The sequence below is a fragment of the Phoca vitulina genome, unplaced genomic scaffold (assembly GCF_004348235.1).
Source record: "Phoca vitulina isolate PV1807 unplaced genomic scaffold, GSC_HSeal_1.0 scaffold33, whole genome shotgun sequence".
Taxonomy (NCBI): Eukaryota; Metazoa; Chordata; class Mammalia; order Carnivora; family Phocidae; genus Phoca; species Phoca vitulina.
Genome location: NW_022589736.1, coordinates 2,115,425 through 2,138,142, shown reverse-complemented (window position 1 = coordinate 2,138,142; position 22,718 = coordinate 2,115,425). Strand labels below are relative to the sequence as shown.

General features: G+C 63.8%; 2 protein-coding genes across 3 annotated transcripts; both read left to right on the top strand.

The window, feature by feature from the left end:
• Positions 1 to 77: 77 nt before the first annotated feature.
• Positions 78 to 16,533, top strand: WDR90 (WD repeat domain 90). Its single transcript, XM_032425841.1, has 43 exons — positions 78 to 193; positions 356 to 552; positions 699 to 875; positions 965 to 1,073; positions 1,269 to 1,439; positions 1,716 to 1,830; positions 1,918 to 1,985; positions 2,337 to 2,440; positions 2,520 to 2,723; positions 2,836 to 2,898; positions 3,137 to 3,205; positions 3,806 to 3,916; positions 3,997 to 4,142; positions 4,215 to 4,272; positions 4,725 to 4,843; positions 4,960 to 5,103; positions 5,188 to 5,318; positions 5,395 to 5,511; positions 5,738 to 5,973; positions 6,153 to 6,292; positions 6,498 to 6,628; positions 7,035 to 7,165; positions 7,525 to 7,686; positions 7,891 to 8,019; positions 8,285 to 8,415; positions 8,492 to 8,532; positions 8,683 to 8,814; positions 8,939 to 9,121; positions 9,448 to 9,545; positions 10,251 to 10,353; positions 10,641 to 10,762; positions 10,957 to 11,116; positions 11,213 to 11,403; positions 11,492 to 11,660; positions 11,745 to 11,856; positions 12,024 to 12,195; positions 14,415 to 14,537; positions 14,688 to 14,862; positions 14,959 to 15,089; positions 15,199 to 15,342; positions 15,418 to 15,537; positions 15,624 to 15,708; positions 16,190 to 16,533. Exons 1-43 carry the CDS (start codon positions 184 to 186, stop codon positions 16,387 to 16,389), a joined length of 5,634 nt encoding a protein of 1,877 aa, XP_032281732.1. The 5' UTR covers positions 78 to 183; the 3' UTR covers positions 16,390 to 16,533.
• Positions 16,534 to 16,776: 243 nt separating this feature from the next.
• RHOT2 (ras homolog family member T2) lies at positions 16,777 to 22,388 on the top strand. Of its 2 annotated transcripts, none has more exons than XM_032425842.1 (19): positions 16,777 to 16,904; positions 17,029 to 17,087; positions 17,165 to 17,246; positions 17,332 to 17,375; positions 18,144 to 18,197; positions 18,648 to 18,700; positions 18,773 to 18,881; positions 19,039 to 19,140; positions 19,222 to 19,320; positions 19,441 to 19,549; positions 19,640 to 19,760; positions 20,075 to 20,159; positions 20,245 to 20,387; positions 20,464 to 20,564; positions 20,646 to 20,776; positions 20,859 to 20,939; positions 21,050 to 21,172; positions 21,270 to 21,472; positions 21,675 to 22,387. In XM_032425842.1, exons 1-19 carry the CDS (start codon positions 16,868 to 16,870, stop codon positions 21,799 to 21,801), a joined length of 1,863 nt encoding a protein of 620 aa, XP_032281733.1. In that variant the 5' UTR covers positions 16,777 to 16,867; the 3' UTR covers positions 21,802 to 22,387. The 2 variants fall into 2 exon arrangements, with proteins under 2 accessions (XP_032281733.1, XP_032281734.1); XM_032425843.1 differs by having other exon boundaries at positions 16,873 to 16,904; positions 17,034 to 17,087; positions 21,675 to 22,388.
• Positions 22,389 to 22,718: the final 330 nt, after the last annotated feature.

The window sequence follows — 22,718 nt, the reverse complement described above, 5'->3', positions numbered from 1 at the left end:
CGCACCGCGGTCACATGGCCAACGCCGCGCCGTCGTGCGTCCCGCCCCACCCCTCAGGTCACGTGGCCTCGCCCGCGTGACCGCAGTAGTGGCGCTGTTGCCAGGCGGCCGTTGCTAAGCGCGCGCTGCGTGCCCTGCGTGGAGCGCGCGGCGGCAGAGGCGGGAAGTGCGAGCGGCGACGCCATGGCGAAAGGTACCAGCGCGCGGGAGGCCGGGGCCGGGGGCTGGGGGGCGGTCAGCGCGGGGGGCGGGGGGCGGGGGGGGCCAGTGGGACCGGGGCTGGCGCGCAGTAATGGCTGTCACCGCGGGGGGGGGTGGCGTAGCACAGACCCAGCCTTTGGCCCCTCCCTGGAAGGTCTGGAGGCCCACAGCGGGATGCACCCCCTCACCGGCGGGGGTCTGGCATCTGGGGACGCACCTTCATGCCCATGGGGGTCCTCACACCTTCATGGCTCCCCAGTGTGGCAGCACCCGTTCCTCAACGTCTTTAGACACTTCAAGGTGGGCGAGTGGAAGCGGTCCACTAAAGAAGGCGATGTGGCTCCTGTCACTGTAAGTGGGCACGGGGACTTGGCAGCAGCGGTAGAGACCCCTTCTGTCCTCCTGAGAAACCTGTCAGAACCACCCCAGGGTCATGCCGATGGTGCCCTTCTCGGCGTCCCTCGGTGGACAGTGCTGCCTCTCCTATTTCTTTTTAGGATAAGACTCTGAAATGCACTGTGTATCGCATCCGGGGTTCTGTCTCTGCTGGTAATTACATCCAGCTCCCCAAAACCAGTACCCAGTCTTTGGGGCTGACTGGCCGGTACCTGTACGTGCTCTTCAGGCCCCTGCCAGCCAAGCACTTCGTCATTCACCTGGATGTGGCCACCGAGGTGCCGAGCTTGGGAGTGGGGGTTGGGGGTGGTGGTGCTGCATTCCTGTAGTCCTTCTTGTCTGTTCATGGTCATGCTGTGCCCTGCAGGACAGCCAGGTCATCCGTGTGTCCTTCTCCAACCTCTTCAAGGAGTTCAAGTCTACGGCCACGTGGCTGCAATTTCCCTTCATCTGTGAGGTTGGGTTATCTGTAAAAGGTGATGTGGAAACGGGACACGAACGGGCTGCGGTAGTCCAGGAGAGGCGGCCTGAGAGCGGAGAGGGAGGTGGGCAGTCCCAGGCGCAAGGAGAGGTGGTGCTGGGGGGACGTTGTGGTTGGGGCAGGCCAAGTACAGAGTGCCCTGGGCTGGCTGGTGAGACCGTAGGCACTGATCTTGGCTCCCGTTCTTCAGAGCTGGCCAGTGTTGCCCCCTCTGGTGCCCGTTGGACATGTCTACAGCTTGATTTGCATGACATTCTCCTGGTGTACCTAAACCGGCGCTACGGTCACCTCAAGAGTGTCAAGCTGTGCGCGAGTCTGCTCGTGAAGAGCCTCTACACCAGCGACCTGTGCTTTGACCCCGGTGAGTGCTGTACTTATGTCCTGTGCTCATCCTGCAGCCTGCCTGCTCCAGCGCTCTCCCCCAATCCCTGAGTTCTCAGCAGGAGGGGCCGACATCCCAGCCCGTGATGGAAACGCCTGTGCTGTGCCATCTTGGAGCCCCCCCAGCTCCTGAGGCACCTGTGGGGGGCAGGGGGTGGTGGTGGCTGGGCTGGTGGCACCTGGTGTTGAGACTCGCCTGGGCTGGAAGAGGGAGCTGGATGGGCTTCCTTCCCTGGACCAGCTCTGCTCTTTGTAGCTGTTACTATGGCTGAGGCCCAGCGGGCAAAGCTGCCTGTCACACCTGTACCTCGAGAAATGGCATTCCCAGTGCCAAAGGGGGAGAGCTGGTATGACCACTACGTGCACATCCGGTGAGTGGCTCTGCCCATCCTGCGGGAGGTCAGTGAAGGGAGGTCAGGGTGGTCCCTGGACACTAAGTTTCTCTCTGCCCTGTCGAGGTTTCCAAGCGACAGCTCAAAAGCATCTCCTGAGCCGGTTCAGAAGAGCTGTTCCCCTCCTGAGGCAGGTGGGCCTGTGGAGTCACCAGAGATGTAGGCTCAGGCCTACAGGGACGTGGAGTTTCACGGGAGGGGGTGTTGATACTGTATGGGGTGGCAAACCTGGCAGGGAGGTGCCCACAGGGGCCAGGGCTAGCCTCAAGGCTGTCCTGAGATGCCAGGATCACGTGGGAAGTTGTGTAGGGTGCCTGGTGTTCTCAAACTTTCCAACTAGGAGGGCATGCTGGGGCCCGGAGCAGAAGAGTGGGCTGAGCTATGGCTGTGGCTTTGGAGGAGTGGGCAAGGCACTGAGACCATGCTCTCCGCAGGCCTCTCTGCACTCTGTTCAGTGGCTTCTCTGGCCTTTGACTCCATTCCAGATTTCCTGGGGTGCATGCTGCAGGTTCCCCCTCACCCAGTGGCTTTCAGCAATCCCTTCCAAGACACCCTGCCCTCCATGGTCCAGATGTTTGGCCCCACAGCCGTGAGTGCTTCTCTGTCCTTAGAAATGGGGCTGGAGGGTGGTGGCCTCAGGGTCCTGACAGGCACTTGTGCCCCTGCAGTCTTGCCAGACCCCCTCAGTGCCCAGGCCCCTTCCAGAGGTCAGCTTGTTCTGTGAGCGCTCGAATGGCCCCAGTGACCGTAGCCAAGAGCGCTCGGCCGGCCCAGAGGTCACTGACAAGCATGCGGCTGGCAACGGTGTTCACGTGTCCGCTCCTAAGCCGACCACAGTGCCCGCGGCGCTGGAGGATGTGGCCGTGCATGAGGTCAGTGCCTACCCCCAGGAAGGTGAGGGGTAAACCATTTCACTGAGGTGGGTGGAGCCTTGGTGAGGTGTGGGTAAGGGCTGCTGGGTCTCTGAAACCTTTTGTCATCCAGCTTTCTGACAGAAAGCAGAATGGGCAGGATATGGCTCTGGACAAGAATCTCTTCCAACCAAGGGTAAGGAGGCACCAGGTGATCTGTGGAGGCCTTGGAGTGCAGGCAGGGGCAGGAGCTGGGGTCCCCAAAGGGTCTGGCACTGTGGCCAGATTCTGGCTTCCAGCCACAGGGCAGCCGGCAGAAACCACCTAGGACTGCATTGCTTTCTTGGGAGGGAGAAACTAGCCGGGGCTGGTGCCGTCCCAGGGGAATGGGAGCCTCACCTCCTGGGGTCTCACTGTGAGTTTGCCTGTTTCAGAGCTTTCTCCCGGATCCGATCCTGAGGCTCAAGGGAGTCATTGGCTTTGGGGGCCACAGTACCAAATGGGTGAGGGATCCAGTATTCTTACTGGGCCGTGTGAGTGTCAGTTACACAGAGGGGGCAATGGGAAAAGCCCGTGTCTCCCTAAGGTGGCTATGTGGACATCTAAGCTTCCTCAGGGTGTGGAGCCCTCACCCCCCTGCCCCCCACCGTGGATGCCTGGCTCTGCCTGTGTCTGCACGCGACTCGGCATTCGTTCAGCAGAAGCATGGACTTCCCAACCCAGCGTCCCTTTCTTCTGCCGCAAGTGCAGGCCACGTTAGCATGGCCTGGGTGCTTGAGCTTCCCTAGACCTGAGAGCTCTCACGTGTTCCATGAGGCTTTGATGCTTGTTTGGTGTGTGGGGCTGGTGTGGGCGCTAGTTTTGGGTCTGTGGCCTTGTGCTTGCCAGGTCCTTTTAGACACGGACTGAGTGTGTGTAGGTCGTGGTATTTCGTTACTTGAACCCCAGAGTTTCTAGTATTGCAGACAGGGTTTGGAGGAGGTCTTGCGTGTGCGTCTGTGTGTGTGTGCGCGCGTGCTCCTGACACGGCGGGGGATGTGCTGGGGTTGGGGAGAGCGGAGGCCAAGCAGCCTGTGACGTCCACATCTGGCCCCTGTGCACAGGCCCTGTGGACTAAGGATGGGGCTGCTGTGGTGTATCCCTGCCACGCGGTCATCGTCGTCCTGCACATTGACACCCACGAGCAGCGCTTCTTTCTTGGCCACACGGACAAGGTGGGCGCCACCCGCCCGACCCAGGGGAGGCTTGTGCCTGTGGGCGCAGTGCTGTCCCCTCAACCTACCACCTCCTCCAGGTTTCTGCCCTGGCGCTGGATGGGAGCAGCTTGCTGCTGGCCTCGGCCCAGGCCCAGCCCCCAAGCATGCTGCGCCTCTGGGACTTCCACACCGGGGAGTGCCTGTCCCTGTTCCGGAGCCCGGCCCACGTCCTCTGTTCCCTTAGGTGGGCGTGGGACCTCTGAGAGGGGTGGGGGCCCAGCCCCCGCCACGCTGACTGCTTTCTTTCCATCCGCAGCTTTTCCAACAGTGGGGCGCTGCTCTGCGGCGTCGGCAAGGACCGCCACGGGAGGACGGTACCGGGGCCGGGTCAGGGAGGTGGGGTGGCCCGTGCCGGGGTGCAGGCAGAGTCCTAAACACTTAGGAAGCAGAGCTCCCCTGGCAAGCCCCCTGCCCTGTGCGCCGCCTCGTGTTGTCAGGCCCATGGACAGAGTTGCTGTCCTGCTGGCTGTGTTTGGCGGGTCAGCCGTCCTGAAGTCAGGTGCATCTGAAGCATTGGCGTGTTTCAGCCCGGGCCCGTCTCTGCTTGTGGGTCGGTGTTTTCTCTGTTCCCACAGACGGGCCTAGCTTCGAGTGTGGAAGCCCAGGGGTACACCTATAGCTTCTTCTGGGCCGTGGGGCCAACGTCCCCACCCCCTCAGCCACTGAGCGCTCAGGCGGGCTTGCGTAGGGAAGGAGAGCTGAGGCCTGGGGGAGGCCAGGTAGGGTCGGTGGTGGGCCGCAGGTACTCAGTACGGGCTTATTGCAGATGGTGGTGGCCTGGGGCACGGCCCAGGTGGGACGAGGCGGTGCGGCAGCCCTTCTCGCAAAGGTGCACACCAGGGTTGACATCCAGGCATTTGAGGTGGCCCTTTTTGACGAAACCAGGTGATGGTGCTGCCCTTGCACTGTGGGATGAGGCCTTGGCAGCCACGGGCCCCAATGGGTGAGCCTGCCGCTCCCTGGCTTGGGGGCCACTGCAGTGTCGCGCTTCTGCCCTGCAGGATGGCGTCGTGCGGGCAGGGCAGTGTGCAGCTGTGGCGGCTGCGAGGGGGCCAGCTGCGCTCCTGCCCTGTGGACTTGGGGGAGCACCGCGTGCTGGAGTTGACCGACCTGGCCTTCGGCCGGGCCCAGGATGGCCATACGCTGTGAGCTCTACCCTCACGCCCGTAACTGGCTGGGTCCTGTTCCCACCTGCCCCTTCGGCCCTCACCTGTCGCCTCCCTGAGCAGCTACGTGTGCGGCCGCAGTGGCCACATCTTGGAGATCGACCACCAGCGCATGGCCGTGCGGCACGCTCGCCGCCTCCTGCCCACGCGGAGCCCTGGCGGCCCTCTCTCACAGAAGCAGACCTTTAGCTCGGGTAGGTGGGTCCCTTGCTGCATGGGGGTGCGGGGGAGCCACCCTGATGCTGTGGGCTGACTCTGCCCACCCCCTAGGCCCCGGCATTTGCATCAGCAGCCTCAGCGTGTCCCAGGCCCTATGTGCCATGGGCTCCGAGGATGGCTACCTGCGCCTCTGGTCCCTGGACTTCTCCTCTGTGCTTCTGGAGGCAGGTGGGACCATGAAACCGTCTTGGCATCAGAGTTGCCCTGGGAGGGTCGTGTTCCTGGGTCATACCCTGGCTAGACGTCAGTCCCAGGGCTCCAGGGGGTCGAGTCCTGAGCCAGGGAGTGGGTGGTCATCGGGGAGCTGCCTGTCCTACCCCACGGAGAGCAAGGAAATGGGTTTGTCTGTGTTATGGAGGGGGCCGGGGAGGTCACCGAGCCACCGTGTCCGCAGAGCACGAGGGCCCAGTCACTTCAGTGTGCATCAGCCCTGATGGTCAACGTGTGCTGTCTACCACGTCCTCCGGCCACCTGGGCTTCCTGGATATCCCATCCCGGGAGTACAGCATGCTGGTTCGCTCCCACACCGCTCCGGTGCTGGCCCTGGCCACCGAGGGCAGCCGAAGGCAGCTGGCCACGGTGTCCCAGGACCACACTGTCCGCGTCTGGGACCTGGCGACCTTGCAGCAGGTGGGGTGCAGCCAGAAGGGAGGCATCGCAGAGGGAGGGACTGAGGGCCAGTGGGTGGGGCCCAGGCAGGCGTGGAGCACTGGAGGGTCCGTGGGGCCACCTGGAGAGATGGGCTCTCAGGCTCTTGAGGCCAGCTGGTAGCCCCATCCCTGCCCACCCTCATGGACCCCACCCTCCAGCTTTATGACTTGAGGTCCCCTGAGGAGGCCCCGTGTACCATCGCCTTCCACCCCACGCGGCCAGCCTTATTCTGCGGCTTCAGCAGTGGGGCCGTCCGTTCCTTCAGCCTGGAGGCTGCTGAGGTTCTGGTGGAGCACAGGTGGGTGCCCAGTTGGCTCCAGCCCCACAGACACCCGTGGCGGAAGCTGAGGTGGTACGTGGGCAGCTGGGCCGGGCAGGAAAGGGCCATCCACAGAAAGCCCCAATGCCCTGCTGCCCCCTGGGGACTCAGGCAGGACCAGCTGTGAGCGGTCTGGGATGGTGCAGCTCAGGGCCAGGGCAGTGGCTGTCCCTGTGTGGTGCAGGTGTCACCGAGGACCAGTCACCGGCCTGGCCGCCAGCCCCGACGGCAGCCTCCTGTTCAGCTCTTGCTCCTGGGGCACCTTGGCCCAGTACCACTGCGCCAGCACCCCTTGCCGCGTCCTGCGTGTGGCAGGTCAGGCCCCCATGCTGCCCCGTCCAGCCTCCTGACCATGCCCTTATCCGCTCCCCGTGGGGTGGGGCTTGTTCACTACCTACAGCTCCCGGGTGAGTGTGGTTTTAGAACTTCTTAGGCCCCCCAAAACGAAAGGTCAGTGAGGGTCTGTGCCAACCCTGCCCCGGGAGGAGGTGAATGGCCTGAGCACTAGGTGGGGGTTGGGTCACCCGAGGGCATGTGTTTCCTTTTGTGGCCGCTAGGTAGTAACTTGGGCCAGCCAGGCGGTCACTTGGCAGCCGGTCGTGGTCCAGGAGAACCCCAGCTATCCCAGCCATAGCTCGTGCCCACTGCTGTCTGTTTGCCACAGCTGGGGGCAGGTTTGGGTCTCCACCCAGTTGACCCTGTGCCTCCGTGCTGCCGGCAGCTAACATGGTGTGCCGGGACGCCCACCCAACCCCCAATGCCCTGGTGGTTAGCGGGGATAGCCGTCTGCTGGCCTTCGTGGGCCCCTCCAGGCATGTGGTGACTGTCATGAACGCGGCCTCCCTAGAAGAGGTGAGTCAGCTGGAATCTTCTGTCTGTCCATGCTGGCCTGGCTGGCAGACTCCATGCATATATCCCCAGCGGCGGCCACATGGCTATCCCGGGTTCCACCAGGGCGGAGGGAGCAGGGAGGGGCAGGGGCTCTCCTTGGCCCTGTGTGGAGTGGGAGGGGGCAGGTGGGAGGTCAGGCTCACCCCCGAGAGGATCTGATCCTTGCTGCCTCAACTCATAGACACAGAACGCGTAAGCCACAGGCAGGCAGGGGTGCGGTGGGTGGGTGCCTGAGGCTGCTCACCTCCTGTGCTCTGGCACCGGGAGTGCCAGCTCTGCCTGGAGGCCCTGCCCGGTAGCTGCTTGCTGCTCTCCCCCAGCTGCTGCAAATTGATGTCGGTGCCCTGGACCTGGCCAGTAGCCGCCTGGACTCGGCTGTGGCCGTCTGCTTTGGCCCCGGACCCCCTGGCCATCTGCTGGTGTCCACGTCCTCTAACACGGTCACGGTGCTGGATACCACGTCGGGCCGCGTGGTCCGGGAGGTGAGCCCAGGGCTGTGGTTGGCAGCTTGACGTCTTCTTCCCTCCGGGCTCCAGCGTTAGTGCCTCCAGTGCCTCGAGGAGGGGGAGGCCCGGGCTGCCTGCTGCTCCTCGGAAGTGGCATTTCTCGAGAAGGGCGACTTCCCATGTCCGGGGCTCTGTGATTTCCGCTCTTTCCTCACCGACCGACAAGAAGGCTTCTTGCAGCTGCCCGGTGTCCACCCTGTGGCCTGCCCCTCCCTGGCCCTCAGCCAGGACGCCCGCTTCTTGCTGACGGCCACTGACCGGGCCATCAAGGTGTGGGACTACCCGACGAAGGCCTGCCCCGGCTGCCAGGTGGGGGCCACAGGCAGGCGCACGGCAGGTGGGTGGCAGGGAGGGTAGAGGATGAGACCCCCAACTCCCCTGTGCCTGCTGGGGCCTGACACCCCTGAGAGCCTCCTCCTCGCGCCCCCATCTGGCGGGTCGGGGACTCTCAGCCGGGTCTGCAGGATATGTTCGCTGTCTTGCAGCGTGAAGCGCTGCTTCTGCCTAGTGCCGGGAGGACCGTGGTGCCCTAGCTGTGCCTCGACGGTCTCTCTCTGACTCCCCTTGTCTCCAGGTGTATATCGGCCACTCAGAGCCCGTACACGCTGTGGCCTTCACCCCTGACCAGCAGCAGCTCCTCAGCGTGGGGGATGCCATCTTCCTCTGGGACATTCTGGGTCCCCTGGAGAGGTCTCCCCCAGGAAGGCAAGTGCCTGCCCTAGAGCTGCGTCCACTGGCCTTCAGCTACGTCCTCCCATCTGATCTCTCGTTGCCTCTGCAGTGCCGGAGACTCACCCGGGGCGCCCCCGACCTGCAAGACTAGTGAGTGGCCCCAGCGCAGGGGCAGGCTTTGTGATCACCTTTGGTGCTGGCTCTGCAGTCTCTGGGGGTGCCATAGCGCCCCTTCCTCTCCTGGGATTCCTAGTGCAGAACTGGGGGGGTGTGGTACAGGCTGACTCTTTCTGTCCCCAGGCCTGGATGCAAAGCAGCTGGAGGACACGGTGTCTGGGGCCAACGGGCTCCCCCGGCAGCAGGTGCCTGAGCCATCCCCGGCATCCCCGCTCCAGCTGGGCATCTGTGCTGGACCCCTCAAGGGTGATGGTGGTAAGGGTGGAGGGCCCAGGAGGGACTGCTGGGTGTGTCTCTGGTCCAGGCCTGGGGGGGCGGGGGCGGGGGCAGTGTTGCTCTGCTCCTTTCTCTCACTGCTCCCTTCTCCCCCTCTCCCCAGGTGCCTTCTCCTTGTCAGATGAAGAAGGACCCTCTGAGGAGAGCCATAGCCCTGAGGGGCTCCATCAGGCCTCAAGCCTGCCCATGCTGGTGAAGGAGGCCAGTGGGGCTGGAGACGGGGTCTGGGGGTCTCCAGGGGCCCCCTGGGGCCTCAGCATGGGTCCCCACCCCCATAACTGGTCCAGTAAGCAGAAGAGGGGCAGCAGGGTGGGGCGGGGATACTCATGACCGACCAAGGTGTTTCGTGGGCTCCAGGTGGCCTAAGGGAGGCCCAGCCGCTTGATGGGCTGAGCTGTGAGATGAGCTACAGGGCAAGTAGGCTAGTCTGAGGCCCCGGCTGGGCCTGGCTAGCAGTGGGATGCAGCCCATCTGCGCCCTCTGACCCCACGTGTCTGCTGTGGTTCAGACACTTGTCCCACCCAGCAGTGCCGGGTGACTGTGTGCAGGGAGGGGTCTCTGAGGGGTCATGGGTGCTTTGATGTTTCGAGGCCTCTTCCTTTTCCCTGTCAGGTGCTCGGAGCATTGGAAGAGCTCAGGTGCATCCCTCTGCTCGCCCCGACTGCTATAGGCACTTCCTGGCACGCCATAAGACTTCCCCGCTGGTCAGGGTCAGTGGGGGTGGAGGATCCCCGCAGGTCTTTCACAAGCAGACACTCGACGGGCCCAGAGGTGGGGGTGGCATGGCCCTGTAGTTTCTAGGAGCATTCTTTCTCCCTAGGAAACTCGGTTTTCTGGGGTCTCCCTGGGGCGGCTTCCAAAGCTCACAGCTTTGGTGACAGGGCTTTGATGTAGGTCTTGGTGACAGTTCCCCTGCAGGGGACTCATCCACCCTGTGCCTGCACTCTGGCTTGGCTGGCCAAGGCTCTCGCTGTCCTGCAGATGCCCAGAGGGGCCCTGGGTGGGTCCTGATGAGCCCTCCCTTTTGGCCCTGGCTGCTTCCCATTTCCTGCTCTCGCACCTGTGCCCTCCCCAAGATCCCCCCCCCCCCCTTGCCCCCGGCTCCCTCCCCTTTCCCCCCCCCCCCCCCGTGCCCCCCCCCACCCCCCCCCCCCCCCCGGGTCTTGCTGCCCTTACCTGGCCTCCCTGCCCTCCAGGTGCCTCCCACACCCCCCACTCGCACTTTTCTCTCTGCACCCTCAGCTCTGCTGGCTTTTTGTGCGGGTTTTGGGGCCTGCGTTCCTGCCGTTTGTCTCCTGGGAGCCTGCATCTCCTGAGGCGTCATCCCAGGCCCCAGCCTGATGGGGGAGAGCCTGAGTTGGGGGGGTGGGCGGGCACTATGTGGGCACCCCAGCGACCTCTTTCCGTCCTCGCAGAGTGCCTCCGTCTCCGACGCCAGCGTTGAGCGTCTGCTCCTGAAGGCCGTCGTGGGCTACAACGGGAACGGGCGGGCCAATGTGGTCTGGAAGCCAGATACAGGTGGGGGCGCACCCTGCTCTCAGCCCAGAAGCCGCAGGGAGGGGCGCAGCTCTGTCCGCCCCTAGGACAGGCCCCAGGGAGAGCCCGTGAGCACTTGCCATCGTACGGGGTTTGGGTGGCAGGGTGGGAGCAGTGCCCAAGCCAAGACGCATTCTCCTGGTAGCCTGTGTGTTCCGGCCTCGGAGCGGGCTTTCCAGGTGTGAGCCCCTGTGGCTGTGGAAGCAAACAGGGAAGGATGCACCCCGGGCCCCAGCCGACTGGCTCCGGGGTGCCCTCCCTGCCTACAGGCTTCTTTGCCTACACGTGTGGCTGCCTGGTGGTGGTGGAGGACCTGCATTCTGGCGCCCAGCAGCACTGGCTCGGCCACCCCGAGGAGATCTCCACCCTGGCCCTTAGCCACGATGCTCAGGTGCCCGCCTTGCATCCCGCTCTGTACACCCAGGGCTGACGTGCAGGTCAGAGCCTGGATTCTTGAGAACCACGGCTGGCTCTCACCTCCAGAGCAGGACGGGGGATGCTGCTCCAGCCTTCTGTCCAGCCAGAGCCAGGATGGGCCTGTGGGCCACCCCCTCCCTGCTGACTGCCTGCCCTCCTGCCCGCCAGGTCCTGGCCTCTGCCTCGGGCTGCAGTGGCACCGCCTCTCGCTGCCACATCCGCATCTGGAACGTGCCGGGGGGCTCCTGCCGGCACCTCATTTCTTACCACAGTACCGCGGTGCAAGCCCTGGCATTTTCGCCAGATGACAAGCTCCTTGTCACACTGGGTCAGTTGGGGTGTGGGGAGGACAGTGGCCTCTGGACTTCCCTGCCTGTCTTGGGACCCCCGGGCAGCTGATGCAGCTAGCGTGTGCCTTCTCCAGGGGACTATGGGGACCGCACTCTGGCCCTGTGGAGCATGGCCACCCATGAGCTCCTGTCCTCCACCCGCCTCCCCGCGCCAGTGCACGGCGTGGCCTTCAACCCCCGGGATGCTGGCGAGCTGGCCTGCGTGGGCCAAGGTGCCGTTACCCTGTGGCTGCTGCAGCAGCGTGGGACCAGCCTCCGTCTGCAGGTGCCGGGACTCCGAGGGTGTTCTGCAGGACGGGGTCTGGCTGGGCCCCAGGACGTTGCTGATGCACGCTGCCCTTGTGTCCCCCCAGGTGCGGCGAGAGCCCATCCCTGAGGAGGTGGGGGCGGGCGAACTCACCTCGCTCTGCTTCGGGGCCACACCTCTGTTGTACTGTGGCTCCAACACCGGCCGGGTCTGCGTCTGGGACGCCAGTGCCGGCCGCTGCTTCCTGGCCTGGGACGCGGACGACGGCGAGATTGGTGGGTGCCCTGGCCTCTCCCCGGGGGACCTCGTCTCGAGCTCTGGGCTCTGGGGAAGGGGCTCATGCCACTCCTACCTCCCAGGAGTGCTGCTGTGCTCGGGGGCGCGGCTGCTGAGTGGCAGCAACACCAGGCGACTGCGCCTGTGGGCGGTGGGGGCCGTGCCGGAGCTGAGGTGCAAGGGCTCACGTGCCAGGTGAGCTGCCGTGCGCGTCACTGTGCCGGGGGGGGGGGGCGCCAGTGTCCCAGGTCCCCCTGTGGGCTGCAGCCTGAAGACAGGGACACACCCCCGGGACACCAGGCTTCCCGGGCTGCTGCTGCTGCCACCCTTTCAACCCACTGCCCGCCCCCCCCCCACCCCAGGTCCAGCTCTGTGTTGATGGAGCGCGAGCTGACCTTGGACGGGGCTGTCGTGAGTGCGGTCTTCCACGACAGCATGGACATGGGCGTGGTGGGCACCACAGCAGGCACGCTCTGGTACATCAGCTGGGCCGAGGGCACCAGCACCCGCCTCATCAGTGGCCACAGGAGCAAGGTGAGGGCGTTTCCAACCTGGACAGAGGCAGGGCGGTAAGCCCCACGTGTCCTGCTCTGCCCCTCCTTTCCCCGGCCTGTTCCAAGTCTAAGCCCAGCAGTCAGACGGGTTTGTGTGTAGATGGTCCAGGAGGTCCCCGGATAAGGACAGCCTAGAGCTGCGTGCTTACCCCTTGTCCACCCAGGACCCACAGGCGTCCCCACCCAGGCCTTTTGGCCTCCTCTGTCCTTTCTCTTACTTTTTTTCTTGTAATTTACTTGTTGAAAAAACGAGCTGCTTTGTCCTGGAACCTCCCACCGGCTGGGTTGGACCTGCCTCTCAGCCCTATGTTCTCTGGGGTCCGAGAGGTCTGGAGGCCGGGCCAGGGTCTGGTCAGGGGCTGCTTGCCTGTTGGCACTGTGCCTGGAGAATTACTCACTATTCGGGTATGACTTGCCAGTGGTGCTGGTCTGATCCTGACCAGGAGAGACGGCCTCGGGAGCTTGCTTTCTCCGAGGTAGAGCTCAGGCAGGAGCTGCAGGGTGGGCGAGTCTCTCCCCCCTGGGCCGGGTCTCCTGAGTGCTGGCTTGATTCCCCAGCCTCCAGCGTTGGTCTACAAGTTTGTGCGGCTCTGTGTGAGCTGCTGGATGGAAATGTGGGTCCAGCTTCCTCATGGTCACTGTTTTTCTTGATGCTGATCAAGCCCCGTCTTTAACCAGTGGCAGGTTCTTCGAGTTGGCTCCCGAGTCCTTTTCCTTTTTTTTTAGTCTCAGTTCATTTGTTCAGATGTAATGGTTGCCATAAAGGAAACTTGAGTTTGAGATGGGCGAGTATCGTGAGCTTCTTGTGTATTTCTGATGATGGCTCTGTGTTAAGGTACAAGGTATACGTTGTCTTATCAGCTTGAAGTCTGTCGTGTTGATATCTTCACAGAATTGCACAACCGTCACCTCAATCACATTTCAGGGCATTTCGCCTCTCCAAAAGGAAGCCCCGTACCCTTTAAACACCCCCCCTCCGCCCCGATTCCCCTGCCCATCCCCTGGGACTCACTGACCAACTCTGATTCTGTGGACTCACCTGTTCTGGGCATCCCTGGCTGTGGGCCTCCTCTCTCTGAGCCCAAAGCCTCACAGGTTTGTCTGTTGCGTAGCGCGGGTCAGTACCAGATAGTGTTCCGTGTTTCCTCATCCACCCACACCCACACACTTGGGGCCTGAGTCCTTGACTGGAGCTGATGGGCACTGGTGATTTCCCTCTTGTGTGGAAGGACAAGGTGTTCCAGGCTCCCCCTCTGTAGCTCCGCCCAGAACCAGATCGGCTGTTCCTTCTCAGAGTCTGGGGGCCCCTCCTGTGGGAAATGGACATAGGGGCCCGAGTGCCAGAGGGGCCAGTCACTGCTCAGCCAAACAGCTGAATTATTATTTTTTTTAAGGGAGATGTATTATGAGTTTGTACTTACCCTTGAAATTCACATTCTAGGCTAAACCATTCTGTGTTCCCTTGTGGGCATGTGGCCTCTGTATCCTTTTTCCTGCCCTCTGCTGCCTGGGCTGTCTTCCTTTACCTTTTGTGTGCGGCCCTCTGGGGACATGTCATCACACGTCGTCACGTCACCACTTATTAGGGCCTGCCAGGATGGTTCCTTCTGTGCTGTCTTAGCAAGTGAGCCATCAGGTTCGACTGACCGGGGGGCTTCTTGTAACTCTGTCCCACCCAGGTCTCGTGTGGGGACACTTGGGAGGGAGGCCAGGATGGTTTCTTTATGCCACATGGAGGTGGATGGGGCCAGGTAGGCTTGTGCAGAGATGGATACTCTCGTCAGAAAGACCTACCGGGGGCGCCCGGCTGGCTCATTCGGCAGAGCGTGCGACTCTTGATCTTGGGGTCGTGAGTTTGAGCCCCACGTCGGGGGCAAAGATTATGTAAAAAAAATAGAATCTTTTGGGGCGCCTGGGTGGCTCACTCGGTTAAGCGGCTGACTTCGGCCCGGGTCATGATCCTGGGGTCCTGGGATTGAGCTCCTTTTTGGGCTCCCTGCTCAGCGGGGAGTCTGCTTCTCCTTCTCTCTCTGCCTCTCCCTCTGCTTGTGCTGTTTCTGTCTCTCTCAAATAAATAAAGTCTTTGGGAAAAAAAAAAAAAAAAGAATCTTTAAAAGACAGAACAGACCTGGCCCTGTTGTGTCTCCCCTGTGCCCGAGGGCCAGGTGGCCTCAGCGGGCGCTGGCTGGCTCCTTGCAGGTGAACGAGGTGGTGTTCAGCCCCAGCGCATCCCACTGGGCCACGTGCAGTGATGACGGGAGTGTGAGAGTGTGGTCCCTGGCCAGTATGGAGCTCCTGATCCAGTTCCAGGTGCTTAACCAGGTACTAGGGGGCACCAGGGCCGAGCCCAGACCACCTCCCAGCCCTGCCTGGCCTCTGTGTCCTCCCTCAGTGTCCATCCCAGCCTTGGGGCTGGGCCCACGTTCCCCATCCCCAGGGGAGTGCCTGTGTCTCCCTCCTGTGGGTCCCCAGAGCTGCCTCTGTCTGGCTTGGAGCCCCCCCTCCTGCGGACCCCCAGAGCAGCAGCAGGTGGTGGCCGGCTACAGTGACGGCACGCTGCGTGTCTTCAGCATCGCCCGAATTGCAATGCAGCTCAAGATGCACCCCCACCAGGCTGCGCTGACGGCTGTGGCCTACTCTGCTGATGGTGAGGAGTGGGGGCCCGCGGGGCGACCGTGTAGTCACCTGTCTGGGCTGGGGGCCAGGGGCTCGCAGGGTGACGCTGTGGCCCTGGCTGGCCCAGGTCAGACCATCCTCTCCGGAGACAAGGATGGGCTTGTGGCTGTGAGCCGCCCCCGCACGGGGATGACCTTCCGTGTACTGAGTGATCACCGGGGTGCTCTCATCTCCACCATCCAGAGCACGAACAAAGAGGTGAAGTAGCTTCATGAGCTGGCAGGGCCTGGCCTGGGGGAAGCTGGCGGGGGAGGGAGATTGGGTAGGGCAGGGCGGAAGGCACCCACCGGCCTTTACCCACCCCCAGTATGGAGACTTCGGGGCACAGGGTGCCGACCTGTGGCTAGCTGCCAGCTCAGACCAGCGCATCAGCATCTGGGCTGCCGACTGGCCTCGGGGCCACTGTGAGCTTGTGGACTGGCTGAGCTCCCCATCGCCCACCCTCACGGAGGTAAGAGTCCCGGGGGCACCAGGGGTGGGGACGGTGCCTGCCCAACTGACCACAGCATGCTTTGCTCTTCCACAGGTTGCCAGCCATCCCCTGCCCTGTCTTGTTGCCTTCTGCCCCTGGGATGGGGCACTGCTGGTGTGTGCGGGCCTCGGCGTGCATCCAGAGGTGGCCTTCTACAACCTTCACCAGAAGCAGGCATGTGTACCCCCCACCCCCGTGTGGTGCCAGGAGCCTGAGGGACCCAGGGCTGGGGAAGGGAGGCTCACACTCACTGTCCACAGGTGGTGGAGAGGATCCCACTGCCGTTCTATGCCGTGTCGCTGAGCCTGTCCCCCGGAGCCCACCTCGTGGCCATTGGCTTTGCTGGTGAGTCCTGGTGGAATGGGACTCCAGCCCGTCTTGAGTGGAGCCGAGGGGACTCACCCATACTCCCACCTGAGACATACCTCTCATCTCAGTGCCCCAAGTTCCTCATCCCTGAAGTGGGGTAAGGACACATGCCCCAGGGGAGTTGTAGGGTCAGGAGATGAGGGGCGTGGGGTGCTGATTGCAGCACCCAGCGCCAGGGCCTCAACAGAGGGACTCAGTGGCTTAGCTTAGGGCCTAGCAAGCCCCATGTGGTGGGGCAGTGGGTGCTGATGGGCCCTCCCGTTAGCTTTGCTGCCCCTGGTCCCAGCTGTAGCGGGCCCTGGGATGTGGAGGACACAGGGCTTTGAGCACACATTCCTCCAGAGGCCCCGACACCAGCACAGGTTGGGGGACCCTGGGCCCCGGAGCTCCACAGACACAGGTATGACGGGCACGCACTTCGCCTGCCCAGGCCCAGCCCCATGCCATCTGCCCACAGAGCGTGTGCTGAGGCTGGTGGACTGTGAGTCTGGGGCCGTGCGGGACTTCGCCGGCCATGACGACATGGTGCAGCTCTGCAGGTTTGCCCCATCTGCCCGGCTGCTCTTCTCAGTGGCCCACAGTGACATCCTGGTGTGGGAAGTCACAGGCCACCGGGCCTCCCGGGGGGCCTCGAGCTCAGGGCCCCCGCTTGGCTGAGAAGCTGGGTCTCGCCACACCAGACGGGCCTGGGACTGCCAATCATCAAGACCTGAACTTAAGGAAAGTGCTTGTGGGCTCTTTACCTGCGGGCTTGTTTCGAGGTTTCTACCTCATAGAGTTCAAATAAACGTGCGTGTTGCATTCTGGCATCGTCAGCTGGTCACTCCGGGCGCCTGCTGTCCTGGCCTGAGCGCAGCCTCCGCCAAACCCCCGCCCGCTCCCTGCGAAGGACCCTGCTCGGCCCGGGGCGGGGCGGGGTCTGCGATGCCCAGTGTGCCCGCGCGGTGGCGCCGCCGCACAGCCGGGACGCTCTGGCCCGCCCGGCTCGTTAGTGTGGCTCAGCGAGCGGGGCCCGGAAGTGCGGGCGAGGGCCGGAAGTGCGGGCGAGTGGGAGAGCGCTGGTTGGGGCCAGGGACGGGGACGGGGCCGGGGACGGGGCCGGGGGTGGGCCGGGGCCGGGATACGCGTAGCCGCCATGAAGCGGGACGTGCGCATCTTGCTCCTGGGCGAGGGTAGGCGACGGGCTGGGGAGCCGGGTGGGGGTCTCGGGGCCGCCGGGTCGGGGCCAGGGTCGGGCTGGAGTGGGGAGGGGGCGCGGCGATCGTGGCCATGCGCTGACCGCGCCGCCCCGCGCAGCCCAGGTGGGAAAGACGTCGCTGATCCTGTCGCTCGTGGGCGAGGAGTTCCCCGCGGAGGTAAGAGGCGAGCGTGGCTGCAGCTCTCGGTGCCGGTCTCCCGGCCTCCGGCCGCCCTCACGCCGCGTCCCCTGCAGGTCCCTCCCCGCGCTGAGGAGATCACCATTCCCGCAGACGTCACCCCGGAGAAGGTGCCCACCCACATCGTGGACTACTCAGGTAGAGCGGGCCGCCCGCGCTTCGCCCTGGGGGATGGGGGCAGGCATTCGGGCAGGTTCCACAGTCAGGGTCTCTTCCTCTGCAGAAGCGGAGCAGACCCCCGAGGAGCTCCAGGACGAGATTCACAAGGTACACTGTGTCCTGAGGGCTGAGCCCCCGGCTGCCGCCTCCCAGGGATTAGGTTAAGGTGCTCAGGGTGCCTGAGGTCTTGCTAATTCCTGCCATGATCTCTCAGCGCTGCCATTTGTCAGGTTCCCTGGGCTCACCCTGCAGGGACCTGGGGAGGAGAGGGACCATGCTTCCCACATGGCCGGTCAGCTCCATGGCTCTGTGCACCCATTGTTTGCCCTTCCAAAGTGACCCCTTATCTAGCTCTGTGCCTTGGCTACCTGTACTGCTATCCCGTAGTCCAGTGCAGGGCTCTGAGCTGGACCGTAGCGGGTGCCCTGCTTATCTGTTATCAGAAAGATCTGTGCCTGAACAGAGCTCCCCTGGGGGAGCCTCTGCTGTGTCCTGGGGCATCGCTGGGCCAGGGTAAAGGCCACAGCTACCCAGCCTTCTTGTCACCATCATCCCTTGTGGTGTTGCCCCTGTCACTCACTCTGCCTGAAATGACACGGGAACGCAGGGCTGGGGCCAGGGTGCCAAGTTCTAGGGGTGGCGCTGTTTGTCCTGAGCCTTCCAGGGGACCCGCCAGAGCTGCCATGCTCAGGCCTGGCGGCTCCAGTGGAAGAGGACAGGGGAGGACTTGTCAGGTTGGAGCAGCTGATGGTGGCTGGGGCACACTGGCTGGAGGGGTGCTAAAGAGGGGTGGGGTTCCAAGGTGTCTGGCCCTATCAAGGGCGGCGTGGAGCAGGAAGCCTGTGGTCATGCCGTGCCTCACCCCCTTTCCCACAGGCAAACGTGGTGTGTATGGTGTACGACGTGTCTGAGGAGGCCACCATTGAGAAGGTGAGGGCAAGAGCTCCTTCTGCACCCCAGGTCCTTGTTGCTGGCACCCAGCTCCATGTTGTCCTCTGAACAGACTCCAGATGGACATCCAGCTGCCCGAGGCTCTGGGTACTGGGGGCCTGTATGCAGGACCCCCACAGCTTCCCCAGGGAGCTCCTGTGGCCCTGCCTCCCCACAAAGTACGTGGGTGGTTAGAAGTCTGAACCACTCAGGCCTGTGGAAGGGGCTGCTTTAGGCTGCTGAGTCCGGGCCCCTTGGTGGTGTTTGGGAACTGCTAGGATCAGATGAGGCCCCACCTGCTGACTGTTCTCTGCAGGTGGCCACAATTCCGAGTGCCCAGGACTTTGTTCCTCAGTGGGCCTTGACCTCCCCACGTCCGGGCACGAGTTCCAGGAGGGAGCCGTGAAGACAGGCAGGCCCTTGTCCTCACGGCTAGCCCTTGCTTTTCAGATACGAACCAAGTGGATCCCACTGGTGAATGGGGAGACTGAGAGGGGCCCCAGGTAATGGGCAGGGCCCAGGGGGGTGGGCCCCGCCTGCTCCCCATCCATGGTGACCATAGGCCTTTCCCCCAGAGTCCCCATCATCCTGGTGGGCAACAAGTCGGACCTGCGGCCGGGGAGCTCGATGGAGGCTGTGCTGCCCATCATGAGCCAGTTCCCTGAGATCGAGACGTGTGTGGAGGTGCGTGGGCGGGTGCCCGTGTGCCACTGGCCTCAGCTGCGGGCCTGCGGACCTCCCCAGGTCTCCTGGAAGACACCCCATGCCTGCCTTTTGTGGGGGGCCCCTTTGAGTTTTGTGGTACTGGTCACGTGTCTGAGTCTGTCCCTGTGGCCACCAGTGCTCTGCCAAGAACCTGAGGAACATCTCAGAGCTGTTCTACTATGCGCAGAAGGCAGTGCTGCATCCCATGGCCCCGCTCTACGACCCCGACGCCAAGCAGGTGGGCGGCAGGCACCGGGGAGGTGGCCGGGCCGGCGGGAGCGGTGGCATGGGGTTCGTGCTGAGCTGGCTGTCCCTGCAGCTGAGGCCCGCGTGTGCCCAGGCCCTCACGCGCATCTTCAGGCTCTCAGACCAGGATCTAGACCAGGCGCTCAGTGACGAGGAGCTCAACGCTTTCCAGGTGCGGCTCCCTCTGCTGGCGCTGCCCGTCCTTCGAGGGCACAGCCTCAGGTACCCTTAGTGACGCTGAGCAGTCACTGAGGCGGCTGGCTGGCTGATGGCGACTTTCCCTCGGGGGCAGAAATCCTGCTTTGGGCACCCACTGGCCCCTCAGGCCCTGGAGGATGTGAAGATGGTGGTGTGCAAGAACGTGGCAGGAGGTGTGCAGGATGACCGGCTGACCCTGGACGGTGAGTCCTGATGCCTTGCCGTGCCCTGGGAGCAGGAAGGGGTCCAGGCTGTGCTCGGTGCTACCTGTTCTTTTGTTTCTTTTGGAACAGGCTTTCTTTTCTTGAACACACTGTTTATCCAACGGGGGCGCCACGAGACCACGTGGACCATCTTGCGACGCTTCGGCTACGGAGACACGCTGGAGCTGACCCCTGACTACCTTGTCCCACCGTGAGTGGTGGGTGGGGCTTAGCCTTCCTTCTCAGTGTCAGGCGGGTGCCTGGGGGCTCTTCGACCCGCAGTGGGGGCCCTTGGGATTGGGCCTCGACGGCCTTTCTAGGAGCTGCCTCGCTGTGGGTGGTCAGGATGGGACGAAGCAGATGGTCCCCTGCTCCAAATGCCTTCCTGTCTGCGCTCCTGCCGTGGTGCTCGGCTGAGGGGGCAGTGCAGGAGCCTCCCTGTGCCGAGACCGAGACACGGGAGGTGGGGGGCCTGGCGGGCAAGGGGCTCCCCTGGGAACCGGACAGCCCCTACATCCCCCACAGGCTCCACGTGCCCCCAGGCTGCAGCACCGAGCTCAACCACTTTGGCTACCAATTTGTGCAAAGGGTGTTTGAGAAGTATGACCAGGTAAGGGAGTCATGACCTCCACCCTGCACCGCCCCCGATCCCGCCAGCCTCCAGGTACGTGTCACCGCGGCCCTTCTGCCCCCAGGACCGTGATGGCTGCCTCTCGCCTGCAGAGCTGGAGAGCTTCTTCAGCGTGTTCCCCACTGCTCCCTGGGGCCCCCAGCTGCCTCTGGAGGTCTGCACCGAGGCTGGCCGGCTGTCTCTCCATGGGTACCTCTGCCAGTGGACGTGAGTTCAGCCCCTGCCCGCGGGAACACTGCCTGTGCCGGGCGCTCGGCCGTGACCCCATCCCTCCCGCCCCCAGCCTGGTGACCTACTTGGACGTCCGGCGCTGTCTTGAGCATCTTGGTTACTTGGGCTACCCGACCCTCTGCGAGCAGGACTCCCAAGCTCACGCCATCACAGGTGGGTGCCCACCCCCGCCCTGAGCCCAGCGCCTCCCTGGCAGCCCCCTTGGTCACACTCACTCCGGCTGTCCATCCCCAGTCACTCGTGAGAAGAGGCTGGACCAGGAGAAGGGGCAGACGCAGAGGAACGTTCTCCTGTGCAAGGTGGTGGGAGCATGCGGAGTGGGCAAGTCTGCCTTCCTGCAGGCCTTTCTCGGCCGCAGCCTGGGGGTGAGCATCTGCACGGGGGCGGGGGGGCCTCTGGGCAGTGTCCGGGCCAGCAAGCTTCAGGCGCCTCCCTTCTCCACACCAGGATACCAGGGAGTTCGCTGAGGAGCGTGCCGTTTATGCCGTCAACACAGTGCAGGTCAACGGGCAGGAGAAGTACCTGATAGTGAGTGCTGGGGTCCCCAGGATAGACCCTGGGTCTGCGCTGGGGGGCCTGTCTCAACGTGGCCCACAGGGCTCACCCTGCACCCCTCCCTGAGGCCACTCTTTGTCTAGCTGTGCGAGGCGAGTGCAGACAGCCTGCTGGCCACGGAGCCCGATGCCACCTGTGACGTGGCCTGCTTGATGTTCGATGGCAGCGATCCCAGGTCCTTCGTGCTCTGCGCTGACGTCTACAAGGCAAGGCACCCCGCACCCCCATCCCGGGTCCCTCTGGGGCAGTCCGTGTGCCTTGGCCGCCCGGGACGGCACCCTCATGCAGCCCCTCTCTCTGCAGCGCCACTACATGGACGGGCAGACCCCCTGCCTCTTTGTCTCCTCCAAGGCAGACCTGCCCGAAGGCATCTTGCCGCCTGGGCTGTCACCCACAGAGTTCTGCCGCAGACACCGGCTGCCTGCCCCTGCCCCCTTCTCGTGTGTCGGCCAGACCAGGCTCAGCACTGCTGTGTTCACCCGGCTCGCCGCCATGGCCGCTTGCCCGTGGGTACCTGCACCCAGCCCTGCGGTGGGAGGCCAGGCCCCGTCCAGGGAAGCAGTCATCCCCGTTGACCGGAGAGCAGGGCAGCTGTAGCATGGGCCCAAGTCCTGCTGGTGGCCCCGTGCGGGCAGAGCGCAGCCCCAGGAGGCGGGGTGGGGGCTCGGGCAGCGGCATCTGCCCCCAGCCAGCCTCTCTGTCCTGCAGACACCTGGCCCCCGGCGAGCTGCCCACCACCTCCTCCTGGCTGCGGGTGATGCTGGGGGCCGTTGGAGCTGCCGTCACTGCCATCCTCAGCCTCTCACTCTTCCGAGCCCTGCTGAAGAGCCGATGAGGCCTCAGGGGCCCCCAGGGTGCTGGTGTGGGGGCCACCTGCTCGAGGGGCCTGCCTTCTGTCTGGGGACACCTGGCCTGCCTCCCTGCCTGAGCCCCAAGGGCCGGCCTCCAGGTCCTGGTAGCCTGTGTCCCTATCCAGCTGCAGATGCCGAGCATCACCTGCGTTGGGTGTCATGTGTCGGAGGGAATGGGCGCCATGGGCAAGGAAGCCAGTGACCCCAGACCCAAATATTCTCAGGGCTCCACTCCTTTCTGGTCCCAGGCAGTCAGTGGGCATGAAGGGGGTCAAAGGTGGGGGTGGGGGAAGGACGTGGTTGATATGGTCTCCCTCTCCTCCCTGGTTTGGAGATGGGCCCAGCGCCTCACCCCTCCCGGAAGACATGAGGTGGGGTCTCCTGATTAAACTTCACTTCTGTCTTTTGCACCTGGGATCCTGCTTTTTGAAGAGACGTTTCTTGAATCCACTAAAACACGTCCTTTGTCTCAGCATGGGCTGGAAACCTCAGTCCTGAGCCCCACACCTCCCCTCCAGGCCTGGGTCCCCATTCTGCGGTCTCCCTCGGGGCCCAGCTGCTCTCCAGGAGCCACTGCATCCATCCAGGTCTGTGCTGGCCTGAGGGGTTCTGATACGCAAGACCCTTTTGATGGCTGCCCCGCCCCCCAGAGCTCAGCATCCCAGTAGCCTGGCTGAGGTGTGCTGAGGGTCTGGGACTCGGGGGCGGGACTGGGGTGCGCACAGACGCCCTGCTTCTGCACGGGGTTGGCCTGGCCTGAGAAGTCTGTCGTGTTTCCTCACACCCTGACCAGAGGCCTCGGCCCCTGGCACTGGGCGGGGACAGCCAGAGAGCCCCAGCCTGCAGGGTGGGGGAGCGAGAACCTTTCTTGGACTGAGGAGGGTGCCCAGCGTGGGGCCCG